Source organism: Leucoraja erinacea, chromosome 6 (assembly GCF_028641065.1).
Source record: "Leucoraja erinacea ecotype New England chromosome 6, Leri_hhj_1, whole genome shotgun sequence".
Lineage (NCBI taxonomy): Eukaryota > Metazoa > Chordata > Chondrichthyes > Rajiformes > Rajidae > Leucoraja > Leucoraja erinaceus.
The window spans coordinates 12,696,443-12,710,601 of NC_073382.1; the positions used below are offsets into that span (position 1 = coordinate 12,696,443).

A 14,159-nucleotide genomic window follows, 5' to 3' on the forward strand; every position below is an offset into this window, starting at 1 on the left:
ACTGGCAGCAGCTCAGCGTGACGATGATGAGATGCTCGTCTTTCACACCTCCATTTCTGGTTTGGTGTTGGAGGATGTGTGTTTTGGTCCTGCTGGTGCCATGGCCCTCTGTGACGTATCGACTGGTCAGCCGAGACCCATCCATCCTGCAGCTTGGCGTTGCCGGGTTTTCGATCTGGTTCATGGCCTGGCCCATCCATCCATCCGAGCAACGATTGCGTTGGTGGCACCCAAGTATATGTGGCATAATTTGCGTAAGCAGGTCGGTCACTGGGCGAGAACGTGTACCTCCTGTCAGACGTCTAAACTCCAGCGTCATGTCAGGGTACCCGCGCAGGGTTTTGCTGTGCCCCAGAGGCGTTTTGACCATATCCGTGTGGATATTGTGGGTCCATTGCCCCCGTCCAGAGGGGTTACTCATCTGTTTACCATCGATGATCGTTTCACTCGATGGCCGGAGGCTGTTCTGATCGCCGTTACTACTGCCGCTACGTGTGCTCGATCCCTCGCCGCTCATTGGGTCGCTCTTTTTGATGTGCCGGTGGATATCTCATCTGACAGGGGGGTACAGTTCACCTCTGAGGGTCCATCCGGGAGTTGCAACACGGCATTTCAACTTCTGTGTTGGACGTGGACGGGAAGCCTGGGATTGTATCGGTGTTGCGTCTTAAGCCGCTCATGTGGACATTGGCCAGCTGTTGCAGGTGGCTCAGCCTCGCCGTCTGAAGCGTCCGCCGGCTTAGCCCCCCGTTTCCCATGCCTGTGGGATGTCCGAATGCTGTGGCTACGAAATCAGGCCATTGCATTAGTTGGCCTGCTCGTTTTTGTTCCGCCGTTTCTGGGTGGGTCGTGTGGCGCCATCTGATAGTCGTGCCGTTGCTTAGTCGAACCCTCCGAAGAAGCGCGCGACTGAGGGGCGGGGGTTGGAGAGTTAAAAAGGGAGTTTTTTGTGTGTGCCTGGCAGAGCGCCACGCAGCCATTCTGAGCTCAACCACACTGCTATTCTTTTGAAGTTCCTTCATATTTAATATAGCTTTCTCTGAAGTTTACAACAAGTAACTCGCTTATTGGGCTTCAATGCAAAACATTTTAAATTGCTTCTCAATACATGTGACAATAATACACTAATACCAATATCTGTGTTGCTTCCTTCAAAGAACCATGATCACATTGAATGGTGGTGCTGGCTTGAAGGGCCGTATGGCCTACTCCTGCACCTATTGTCTATTGAACCTTAACAGGATTCAGTCGATATAGACATCATGGGCCAAAGGGCCTGTTCCCATGTTGGGCAGTTCAATGTTCTAACACAGTTTAGAAATGTGATTCCATCATAAGCCAGACCACTGTTGGTGCTACTACGGTATAAGCGGTATTAGAAACATAGAAACATAGAAATTAGGTGCAGGAGTAGGCCATTCGGCCCTTCGAGCCTGCACCGCCACTCAATATGATCATGGCTGATCATCCAACTCAGTATCCCGTACCTGCCTTCTCTCCATACCCTCTGATCCCCTTGGCCACAAGGGCCACATCTAACTCCCTCTTAAATATAGCCAATGAACTGGCCTCAACTACCCTCTGTGGCAGAGAGTTCCAGAGATTCACCACTCTCTGTTGCCGGTAACATTGCTGGTATATTGCCGATAACATTCTCGGCAATTTTGCTGCTGCATGTATACAGACCTGCGTTTCATCCATAGTCAAGATCGAACCCGGTCAGCGTGGAGAAGAAGCGCTAAGTCCAGCTCAACTTTGCCTGTCCCGCCGTGTTAACCGATAGCCCTGGACTGACCGGACACCGGCCTGGAGCAGTGGAGTTAGAGCTTCTTCTCCGCGCTGGCTGTAAGCCTGGTCCGTCACTGCTGCGGGCCGGTGTCCCATTCGTCCAGGGTCGCCCCGGACATCTCTGGCCACCATTGGACAGGGATGAGACACTCGGGAGAGCACAGGGACGGTCCAGTAGCAATTCAACAATGCTTGCAGCGCCAGGGACCTGGGTTCGAACCTGACTACGGATGAAACTCAGATCTGTATACATGCTGTAGTAGAGTTGCTGAGAATGTTTATCGCGAATGACCTGGGCAGGCGCAGTTGGAATACCGAACACGCTTATTCGGGGGTATTTCCTCAAACACCCCAGGCCTTGCCTTAGACCTTTCCCCTGGCCTTGACCAAGACTTTTTAAGTCAAGTCAAGAGAGTTTATTGTCATGTGTCCCAGATAGGACAATGAAATTCTTGCTTTGCTTCAGCACAACAGAATATAGTAGGCATGAATACAGAACATATCAGTGAGTCCATATACCATTATATAAATATATACACACATCAGTAAATAAGCAGATAAAGTGCAAATAAACAGATAATGGTCTATTAATGTTCAGAGATTTGTTTCAGTTGAGTTTAATAGCCTGATGGTTGTGGGGAAGGAGCTATTTCTGAACATGGACGTTGCAGTCTTCAGGTTCCTGTACCTTTTACCTGAATGCAGCGGGGAGATGGTGGCCAGGATGGTGTGATGATGCCAGGAGGCAGCGACTGTGATTGATCCCCTCGATGGTAGGGAGGTCAGAGCCGATGATGGACTGGGCAGTGTTTACTACTTTTTGTTGTCTTTTCCGCTCAAGTTGCCGAACCAAGCCACGATGCAACCGGTCAGCATGCTCTCTACTGTGCACCTGTAGAAGTTAAAGAGAGTCCTCCTTGACATACCAACTCTCCGTAATCTTCTCAGGAAGTAGAGACGCTGGTGTGCTTTCTTAATAATTGCATCAGTGTTCTCGGACCAGGAGAGATCTTCAGAAATATGCACGCCCAGGAATTTGAAGCTCTTGACCCTCTCCACCATCGACCCGTTGATATAAACGGGACTGTGGGTCCCCATCCGACCCCTTCCAAAGTCCACGATCAGTTCCTTGGTTTTGCTGGTGTTGAGGGCCAGGTTATTGCGCTGGCACCATTTGGTCAGTCGGTCGATCTCACTTCTATATTCTGGCTCGTCCCCATCAGTGATACATCCCACAACAGTGGTGTTGTCAGCGAACTTGATGATGGAGTTCGCACTATGACTGGCCTCGCAGTCGTGAGTATAGAGTGAGTACAGCAGAGGGCTGAGCACGCAGCCTTGAGGTGCTCCCGTGCTGATTGTTATCGAGGCTGACACATTTCCACCTTGACTCTTTCCCCAATACTTGCTACACATTTGTCCCTGGCCTTGCTCCACCTCGGCACCGCACGCTGCCAGAAACTGATCACACATTCAGCTTCAAAATAAAGTTCAGTTTCGCTGAGGCCTCTGAAACGTTGCCCTGGCAACTGAGTCAGGCCTCTTCGCCTCTTATCTCAGGTATTTCGGAGCAAAGATCTTGTAGCAGAGCAGAGATCTTTGTTTCGGAGGGTGAAACATGAGGTTGGATCGGATTCTACCCAGCGTTACAGACGCCAGTCACTGGTAAACCACACCCCGCATCCCCCGACTTTACCGTGGCGGGGCCGTCGATCCGAGACTGAAGGCTTTCTACCATCTTTGCTTTCTGCAGCGTAGGACCTTTTGTCCGGAGCCCGGCGTTCCGGGGGGAAGTGGCTGTGCGGCGGGAAGGCGGCGGGCGGAAGTGGCGCCGGAGCGGAGACAATGAGCCAGAAACAGCGCGGTGACCGGGAGCGGCTGCGGCGGCGGGTGCGGCTCTACCTGGACCAGGTGCGGCCGGTGGGCCTGGGGGTCCCCGCCCCGCCCCGCACACAGGCCGGCGGCGGCGGCGGCGCGGCCTATCCGGCACCTCCCCTCCCCTCCATTGCAGCGATCCATTGGCGCTTCCACTGGCGGTGCCTTCCCCCTTCCCGCGGAGATCCCTCAGTCAGCGCTCTCCTCAACTGCGGCGATCCCTCTGTGCTCCCTTCTCCTGCGGCGCGGCGCGGCGCTCCCTCCTGTGGCGATCCCTCGGCGCTTCCTTCTCCTGTGGCGCGGCGATCCCCCCAACTGCGGCGCTCCCCTCTCCCAGGGCCATCCCTCCCGCGGTGCTCCCCTCTCCCAGGGCCATCCCTCCCGCGGTGCTCCCCTCTCCCAGGGCCATCCCTCCCGCGGTGCTCCACTCTCCCAGGGCCATCCCTCCGTGCTCCCTTATCCTGTTGCGCGGCGCTCCCTCCTGCGACGATCCCTCGATGCCCCCCTTTCCTGTGGCCATCCCACCGGCGCCCTCCCTCCCCCTCTTTTTGCATCTTGACTTCGTGTTCCCACACAGTTGATAACTGTTTTGCTTCCCTGCAGCAACAATACCAAAGTGCTCTCTTCTGGGCTGACAAGGTCGCCTCCCTCTCGCATGGTGAGCCCATTTCTCTTTCTTCAACTTACATGTTGGTGGTCAGGGTGCTGCTGAGGTCAGTGCTCTGACCTGGCTCTGTTCAGACTGTCAGGACTACGTTTCCAACTTCTGCGTCAACATCAACCATCTTGATTTTCCCACTCCCTTATCCACTCCAATCTCATCCCCTCTGAAGACACAGCCCTCCGCTCACTCAGCAACAATCCCCCCCCAACTGTTATTAAACCTGTTGACAAGGGAGGTCTTTTGTACTCTGGCAGGCAGATCTCTAACATGCTGAGGCCAGGTTCCAGCTGTTGGACACCTACCCCTTGGCCATGACCCCACGGAAGAACGCCAGGCCATCATCATCTCCCAGACACTTTCTGATCTCAAAACCTATGGCGATCTCCCCTCCACATCCTCCAACCTTATCAATAAGCGAGTTCGGTAACTCGATAAACAAGGAATCATGGGATTTGTCAAAGGTAATTCGGGATTTTAAAAAAGCGAACGCAGCGCTGTATAAACTGTATACATTGTTCACTATTCTACCAAGGAATTAATCACAAATTCGGTCAACTCAATAGCTTCCTTTCTTGTTTTGCTGTTCACACACTACACAGTCCCGCTTCCAGCTCAGTTCATTAATCTGCAATTATGAGATATTCAAAAAGTTAAAAGAATTTAATATTTTCATTTAATCCTTAATGTGTTTACTACTGGAATAAGAAAATATTACTTGCATTTGAAATGTTTTGTTATCTTTATTCATAATTTATGAGTAAAATATATTTAATCTGAGGCAGGCAGCGACTGTATCAGTGTGATGTGGGCTGATGCTTTGCCTACAGGTGGTGTGAATGTACCGTTAGGGCAAAGATTCATCTCCGAGGAAAACTTGAGTACAGGGTTGGCCCTGTGAAGGAGCTGCCAATCGATATAAGACATTTAACTGTAAAATGCCTGCCCTTTAGTATTGGATAGGTTGAGTGGAGGGTCTGTGCTGTTCCAAGTTTGCGGTGGTAGTGGTGCATTTCCCCCAGCCATCTCGCCCAGTTCACGTTGACCAACACAGTTCGTCAGCCCTTGTTAGCAGAGGCTCTTTGTGCAGGTGTTACGCGAAGCCTAAAGGTTTTGTGGAGGTTCTGCATTAGGATCAGGCATGCAGCGAGCTAGCGAGAGGGCTGTCAGATCAGATCAACCCAGGTTGCCGAGTGACCGAAGGGCGGATTTTAATGGGTTGTTAAACTGTTCCGTCTGTGCGGCATTGCCAGCTCTCTCTTTCTCAGATCTCCCACCCCAACTGTCGACAAAGTCTGACCGAGAAAATGCTCCCACATATTACGGGCTGAGTGCTGGTTATCGGCAGGGATGCACAAGGGGTGCTGCGGTGGCTCGGCCAGTCAGGCAACATCTCTGGAGAAGGGTCGCGACCCGAAACGTCACCCATTCCTTTTCTCCGGGGAAGCTGCCTGACCCCCTGAGTTGCTGCAGTGTTTTGTGTGTGTCTCCATTGATGGCTGGTGCTCGGCTTTCGTCGGCGCCGGGGGGGGTTGGCCGGCGGCCGCTGGGTGGGGTGCGGCTGGCAGTCTCTGGCCAGTTGGGGAGCAGGTTCCTCGTGAGTTGGAGTGGGGTTGGGCTGGAGTTGGCGCTTTTTCTCTGCGCAGCCTGTGGGCCTGGGGCCACCACTGCTCCGGGCGGGTGTCCTGTCGGTCCGGAGCTGTTGTTTGGCCCAGTGTAGTTGAGCTGGGGTTGGTACTACTCTGCGCTGGCTGTGGGCCTGGGGCCGCCGCTGCTCCGGGTCTGTGTCCTGTCAGTCCCGGGTTGCTTTGGACGGCCTGGAGCAGGGGGGGATGGTCCAGTCGCGGTTCGGCAGTGTTTGCAGCGCCAGGGACCCGGGTTCGATCCTGTCTGCGGATGAGGCGCGGGTCTGCGTGCGCGCAGCAGTGCAGCTGTCGGTAATGCCTCTCCGACAGTCCAGTCTCTCCCCTGTCTCCCACTCGCATCTGCCCCCTCCTCTCTCGCTGTTACACCCAGCTTTCCCGTTACACCCGTTGCTCAGATTAAATATATTTTTACTCATAAATTATGAATAAAGATAAGAATTTATACACGGCTTATACAACCAGCACTTTGTTCGCTTTTTCTTTATCGCGAATGACCTTTGATAAATCCCATGATTCCTTGCGTTGATCGGAATACCGAACTCACTTAATAGTGAACCGGATGGGATTTCATGAAGCACTTAATTTCAATATATAATCATTTCTAATTCCATGCTATGCTCGATAAGATTTGATTGTCAGATCAGTATTCTTGGATTCTGATTTGCTATATCAGTAATTTAATCACATTAACTTTCCCAGCTTTAGTTTAATTTACAGATACAGCATGGAAATGGGCCCTCTAGCCCACCGAGTCCATGCCAACCATTGATCACCCATTCCCACTAGTTCCGTGTTTTCCCACTTTCACATCCACTCCCTACACATGTGCCTATGTTGCAGAGGCCAATTAACCTACAAATCTGCACTTCTGCATGTGAGAGGAAATCGGAGTGTTCAGTGGAAATCCACGTGGTCACAGGGAAACTCCACACAGACAGCATCTGATTGCAGGATCAAACCTGAGTATCTGGTGCTGTGAGGCAGTAGCCCCACCAGCCGTGCAATTGTGCCACCTAAACACAATTGTGTTTAGGGTCCATTCTGATTGCCATTTGCTAACTCTGGCCTCTTAACGTTAGATAATGCAAATATTGTCTGGTGAACTTGAGCCTCTGTTCTGTAATTGTGCGTTCTGGCGTTTCAATTATTTTGAGATGAAATAACAATAAAATTCACTTGATGGAAATGGAGTAGGAGGTAAGGGATGGAAATACTGTTTCAGTATAGATTATAATTCCTTGTTGTATTTGAAATGTTTTAGTTGAATGTAGTATTGCCTAGTGGTGTAGATATGCTACTTAATCATCGGGAATGATTATGTTAACTGACAAGAGTATTTTTTGCTTGCCATTCTGCAGGAGGCTCTCCACTTACTTTTCCAGGCTTGGTGCGTAGTTTTTTTTTTAGGAGTGTTTCTACTTTTGTGATAACTTATGTGTTGCATTTTGTTCCGATTGTATTGCAGAAGAGCCCCAGGATATCTACTGGTTGTCCCAGTGTCTCTATCTCACAGCCCAGTACCACAGAGCTGCCCATGCTATCCGATCCCGCAAGCTTGACAAGGTAGGCATTTTTTCTGCAACATCTATATGGTTCTAATTTCAACTGTTTCACATTATGTAATTGTGCACCAGCACATTTATCTCTAACTAGTGAAGGTTATTTAAAAAAATAGGAAAACCTTTAGCAACATTACTATTCATGCTTACTCAAGATGGCTGATGAATTTTTCTGTGCTTCGCAAGAGCAGTACTCTTTCAGATTTTGTCTTTGTCACCCTATTCTTGAAATCTAACAGCCCCAGACAATTGTGCAGGAAGGAACTGCAGATGCTGATTTACCCTTCTTCAGTCTCGACCCGAAATATCACCCATTCCTTCTCTCCAGAGATGCTGCCTGTTTTAAGGTTATGTGATGGGAGTAGAATTAGGCCATTCGGCCCGTCAAGTCTACTCCGCCAATCAATTATGATTGATCTATCTCTCCTTCCTGATCCCATTCACCTGCCTTCTACCCACAACCTCTGGCACCTGTCCCGTTGAGTTACTTCAGCATTTTGTGTCTAGCCTCAGACATCTGTTTATATGCTGTCCCTAGGGTATATTCAGACTGGACTAGGATGTAAGCCTGGTGATCTGGATGTGATTAATTTCATATCATTTACTTCAGGAACTTAATGCTGAATGTTTGCACTACCCGTAACCACATCAGGATTGTATTGGGTATATTTTCTTTCAAAAGCCTATTTGCACTTAAATTGGTGACATTTTCAGTGGCCAATTGTAATTTTCGCAGAAATTGATGAAGAAATATGCATTGACTGACATTACAAATCTCTTTATTTTTCCTCAGTTATATGGAGCCTGTCGATATTTTGCTGCTCAGTGTCACGTGAGTACAGCATATTTTGGGTCATGTATTCCACATAAAAGGTTTGCTGGCGTGCCTTTGTGCAATTTCCATTGAATCTGCCAATAAGCATGTTTGAAGAAAGGATGTGTGGACGCTAATCAGATTTCAGAATTCTAAAGATGCAGGATAACATTGGGATGGAGCTGTTGTCCTTGCCTCGAGCAGGAGCTTCAGGTACCACCACCCATACTCAAACTGCAAATGAAGGATCTCGACCAGAAACATTGCCTATCCATGTCCTCCAAAAATGGCTGCCTAACCCCTGAGTTTTAGTTGCAAGGGGAATGGTCCCTCAGAATAGGCCATTTAGAATGCTGAGGTGGGAGTGAAAGTTGCGTGTGGTGGTGGAATTTTATCTTGTACAATGGTCCGTAGAACGTGGAGGATGGTGGGGTGGAAAATGAGGACAAGGAGAGCTCTATCCTTGTTCGCTCTGGGAAGAGAAGGGGTGAGAGCATAGATGTAGGAAATAGTTAATCAAGACAACAATGGCAAATGGAAAGCCACAGTTAAGGAAGAGTTACCGCAATGGATTAGATATAGAGGAATAAGGCGAATGGAGTGGTCTTTCAAGAGGCTTGTAGCAGTAGGAGCTTGTAATGGATGTTTGATACTGACCTTTTTCCTGACACTGATAACGCAAGCAATGGAAATCTCAAGATCCAGGAATGAATGTGTCAGACATGGGCCATGTGAATTTCAATGGATATTGAACTTTCAATGGATACTCAAAAGTAGAGCGGATTGAAAATTGGCAGCTAAAGAAAATAAAATTTGTATTCTATGAGTGAAAGAAAGAGTACCAATGCATTCATCAATGCACCAGAAAAGGAGTTGAGAGAGGAGGCCTGGGGAGAACCGAAATATGGACTGTTCCATAAATCCCACAAAAAGATGGTGCCCATGTGAGTTACTTTGGCTACACATTTAAACCCCTGTCACATGGTACGAGTTCATTCCAAGAGTTCTCCCAGGTTTGCCCTGATTCGAACGCGGAGATTTACGGTAATGGCCACTTGGCGGTACTCGGGGCTCTCGTGGACATTTTTCATCATGTTGAAAAATCTTCACGAGTTTTTCCGTGCTTACCTGTCATTAGCGAGTCTTCCCGAATACCTGCCGTTAGCGCTAAGAGACGTCCCCGAGCTCCGACGTACCCGCTACCTTCATTCTCCGTGCTTACCACGAGTTTGATTTTTTTTAAACTCGGAGAGCTCATGGAATGAACTCGCACCGCGGGACCGGGCAATTAATCTGAAGAAAGTGAAGTGAAAGAGTTGAAGTAGTTCTTCAGCATGAGAATGAGTGTGTGCAGGCAGTTGAGTATGCTCACCTGTTGAGATGTCGAGATGTGAGGCAGGACCGGTAAACCACCTGAATGTAACCTTAGCCAGCAACTTGTAGCTATAAATGTGTAGTTAGAGGGTGACAACTGTCTTCAAATAAAATAATGAGATGTATACAGCCTCAACTGATACCTGAAGATGGAGATACGGTTAATGGTTTACAAAGTTCTCTTTGAATTCTAAAGACATAGGAAGATAAGGCAGATATTCAACTTGGGAGAACCTGTTCTTCATGGAATCTCGAATTCGGAATTGTGTTGAAGAGCCCCTCGTGACAATTAAAATTGCAAATAACTGGAGCCGGTTGAAGGGAACTGATAAGATAAAGACAATCCATTGACTTTGCAGTATGTTTAAGAAAGAACTGCTGCTGGTAAAATCGAAGGTAGACACAAAATGCTGAGAAACTCTGGGTGAATCACCCGCTGACTTTGCAGTATTCCTGGTACAAACCAAAGCTTCATTAGCTCTGGTCGGTTCCATGTCAATAGAGATAACCAAAAGCGTAAGTAAGTTAAGGTGGAAAAATAGTTCAACGATAAGATCTGGTCATGAGATTGCCAGGCCCATAAGTATAATGGGATGTTAGTATGAACTGTTAGGAGCAATTGGTTCACAATCCTCTGCACTTCTCTGGCTCACTACCGATAACCACAGTGCAATACCATGTTAAAATGGCAGATAGAAGGTGATACACTGACAACCAATAGGCCAATTTCCATGGGACAAAGTTGGTCAAAATTGGTCTGACCTGGGCCAAAACGGCAATGTTAAGCAGTTTCATTGATGGAGAATGGAAAGGGTAGGATGGGATAGAAGTAGGATTCAACTGTTTGCCACAAACTGGGACCAGAGCCTGCAAGGAGCGACCTTAAGTGAAGGAGGGAACTGCAGATGTTGGTTTACACCGAAGATAGATGCTGGATAACTCCGCGGGACAGGCAGCATCCCTGGAGGTCTCGACCCAAAACGTCACCGATTCCTTCTTGCCAGAGATGCTGCCTGATATGTTTTTGTATGCAATTTTCAGTGCCTTGGCTTCCATTTGCAAACTTGGTAAAGATAAGAATTTTTGTGAGATTTAAGTTACAAATACTGGCTGACTATTACAGCATTTATCTTTGGTCTTGCTATTTTCTCCAATACTTATGTTAGCCATGCACTGGTTACTGTGCATGTCTTTGAGTTAGTGATTGAGATTTGAGTCCCACTTCAGAGAAGTTTGCAGGTGAAATTGAAACCTACGGTCATGATCTCATTGGGACAATCGCTGTCCTCTAAAGAATTTACATATCTTATTAACACATCTTGCATTGCAATATTTTAATCGCTGATAATCCTTTCTACTTTATTGGAATTTTTAAAGCAAAAGTAGGCCTTTAGCCCCTTGAACCTACTCTACCTTTCAATTGAATTCTGGTGGATCTGTGCCTCTCCCATACTAACCACTGTGCTAACTGTTATCTTTTATTTTGGTCGCAAAGTATGCAACCAAGGAATATCAGCAAGCCCTCGACATTCTGGATATGCAGGAACCAATCAATAAGATAATCCTGGAGAAAAGTTCCAAAGATGATAACAAAGTTAAAGAAGCTTCCATTGACTGGGGGCTGTCTCCAGCTGCGGTGAGTAGGATGGATCTGTCGTGGTTTCTGCTGCTCCATAAGGACAGTGTCTTCTGGTGATCACAAGATGTTCAAAACCTTTGCAGACCTATTAAAAGTTAAATATGCCATTACATTTTTAAGAGTAATTAAAATGCTCAATGGGACTTTGCAAATATTTAAACCAAATTTAAATCAATTAAATCAAAAGACATATTTTAATTTTAATTACTTGTAGCTTGAATGGAGTTGCTGCACTAGTGCCAGGTTGAAGGTAGTGCTGGTGCAGGTTCAGTAGCGGTGTTTCTGAATATCAGAAGAAGCTGGTCATAAGTGATAGGAGTAGAATTAGGCCATTCGGCCCATCAAGTCTACTCCGCCATTCAATCATGTCTGATCTATCTCTCCTTCCTAACCCCATTCTCCTGCCTTCTCCCCATAACCTCTGATGACACCTGTACTAATCAAAAATCTATCTATCTCTGCCATAAAAGTATCCACACTTGGCCTCCACAGCCTTCTGTGGTAAAGAAGTTAACAGATTCACCACCGCCTAACTAAATAAATATCTCCTTCCCAAAAGAATGTCCTTTAATTCTGAGGCTATGACCTCTAATCCTAGACTCTCCCACTAATGGAAACATCCTCTCCACATCCACTCTATCCAAGCCTTTCACTATTCTGTATTTTTCAATGAGGTTCCCCCTCATTCTTCTAAACTCCACAGAATACATGCCCAGTGCCGACAAACGCTCACTCCTGGGATCATTCTTGTAAACCTCCTCTGGACCCTCGCCAGAGCCAGCACATCCTTCCTCAGATATGCTGCCCAAAATTGCTCACAATATTCCAAATGTGGCCTTACCAGCACCTTATAGAGCCTCAGCATTACATCGCTGTTTTTGTATACAAGCCCTCGAAATAAATGTTAGCATTGAGTTTGCTTTCTTTACTATCAATTCGACTTGCAGATTAACTTTTTGGGAATTCTGCACCAGCACTCCGAAGTCCCTTTGCACCTCTGATTTCTGGATTCTCTCCCCATTTAGAAAATAGTCTACACCTTTATTCCTTATACCAAAATGTTTGCTACACTATATTCCATCTGCCACTTCTACCGAGTACAAGCGGTCAGCCAATGAGAAGAACCTGCAGATCCTCAGGGCTGCCAGGAGCAAGGTTCAGCAGACTGCCAGGCATTGTGCCAATGACTGCTGGACACACCTTAGCACGGCTCTCACTTAACTTTTTTTTCTCTGTTGCCAGCCAGGCAACCTAGGTAGTTTTATAGGTTGCCAAATGACAGTTTAGGTGGTCATTTAAGACGGCTTACATGACACATGCGATAATGTGCTCCGACGAAGTGCGTAGTTACCAGTCGGAATTATGCTCAATGAAGCGTTCATATATTATTTCTGCTTCAACTAGTCACAAACTAAACATATTCACCAATCAAGACATGATATATACCACAATGACATGCAGCACAATTATAATACAGTACCTCAACTCTTTTTACACGTTGCAATTAATGCAATTTCTATTATTTCTTTCCACTTCCAAACAAAAATGTGGTTGGATTATTCAGCGTATGATCAACCTGAGTCAATAAATCCTGGACCTTGATAACATATATGCTTAACCATGCACACTACAGATTGATGCAAGCATGTTCTCTGTGAAGGACCGAAAATTATCATGACATGGCCATAACATGGGTCATTATTGCTATTGGTACAGAAACATTCTCGCTTCACACATAATTTATCCACAACAAAATATACAGGTTGCAAGGAAATATCAAAACTACATTTTATGATAATAGCTGTTAAAACCGACTATACCCATCTGACAGGTTAAACATCACACTAACTGACAAGAGATGGTCAAAGGACATAACTGCAGCAAATGCTCTTTTGGCAATATGTTTAAAGGTGTCAAAACGCCACGTTACCGGACATTCAGATTAGATGTATGTGTTATGAATAGCAATGAAGATACCCAGTTTGTACGCACCAGATTTAAAACAAATTATTGATAAACGCTGTTTCCACCATTCCCACTTCAGAATTAATGTTAAAATTTTAACTGAAATATTTCCTGACCAAATTTGTGATGTATATGACCAACTGTAAAAGTAAAATCTGGATAAATCCAACGTATAACTGTGAATGTTTTCATTAAATAACTTCTGTACTGATACTCCATATTAAGAGCATTGATTTGCAGGTTAAATGAATTCTGTAATAACGTGTCAACGGTAGCAGTGACAATCCAACACTGCGGTTTAAATGTTTCACGTGTTCACAATTTTATTAATCTATCTTTATGGATTAAAATCAAATAATAACATTGGGAATTAAAACACATTGGTGGGGGGGGGGTTTGAGAAGGCAATCGGTGCAGAATGGATGGATTGAGGCTGAGGAATTAGTGCGTGTCGGTTGGAGTAGATAAAATTATGAGGGGAGAGCGTGGGGGATGTCAGTGGGGTTGAATGGGGGGGGGGGGGGGATCAGTACGGGATGGACGGGGGAGGTCTGTGCAGGATGGTTGGGGGGGGAAATCAGTGCAGGGTGGATGGGGGGGGATCAGTACAGGATGAATGGGGGGGGGGGGGGGGGGGATCAGCACAGGATGAATGGGGTAGACAAAAATGCTGGGAAAACTCAGCGGGTGAAGCAGCATCTATGGAGCGAAGGAAATAGGCAACGTTTCGGGTCAGAGACCCTTCTTCAGACTGATCCCCCCCCCCATTCCCCTTGAATTCTTCTTGAATGGGGAGGTCAGTACAGTGTGGATTGGAGGGTCTGTGCAGGATGAATGG

The 14,159-nt window shown here is 47.0% G+C and overlaps 1 protein-coding gene across 2 annotated transcripts in view; it reads left to right on the forward strand.

The window, feature by feature from the left end:
• Positions 1-3,542: 3,542 nt before the first annotated feature.
• cdc16 (cell division cycle 16 homolog (S. cerevisiae)) overlaps positions 3,543-14,159 on the forward strand; it is a 56,993-nt gene continuing 46,376 nt past the window's right edge. Inside the window, exons 1-5 of one of the 2 annotated variants that reach the window (XM_055636629.1) lie at positions 3,543-3,699; positions 4,267-4,321; positions 7,436-7,533; positions 8,323-8,361; positions 11,213-11,353. In XM_055636629.1, the coding sequence (XP_055492604.1) occupies positions 3,634-3,699; positions 4,267-4,321; positions 7,436-7,533; positions 8,323-8,361; positions 11,213-11,353 (399 nt within the window). In that variant the 5' untranslated portion in view covers positions 3,543-3,633. Of the gene's footprint in view, positions 3,700-4,266; positions 4,322-4,769; positions 4,789-7,435; positions 7,534-8,322; positions 8,362-11,212; positions 11,354-14,159 lie in introns of those variants that run through there. The other variant, XM_055636630.1, reaches the window with a different exon arrangement.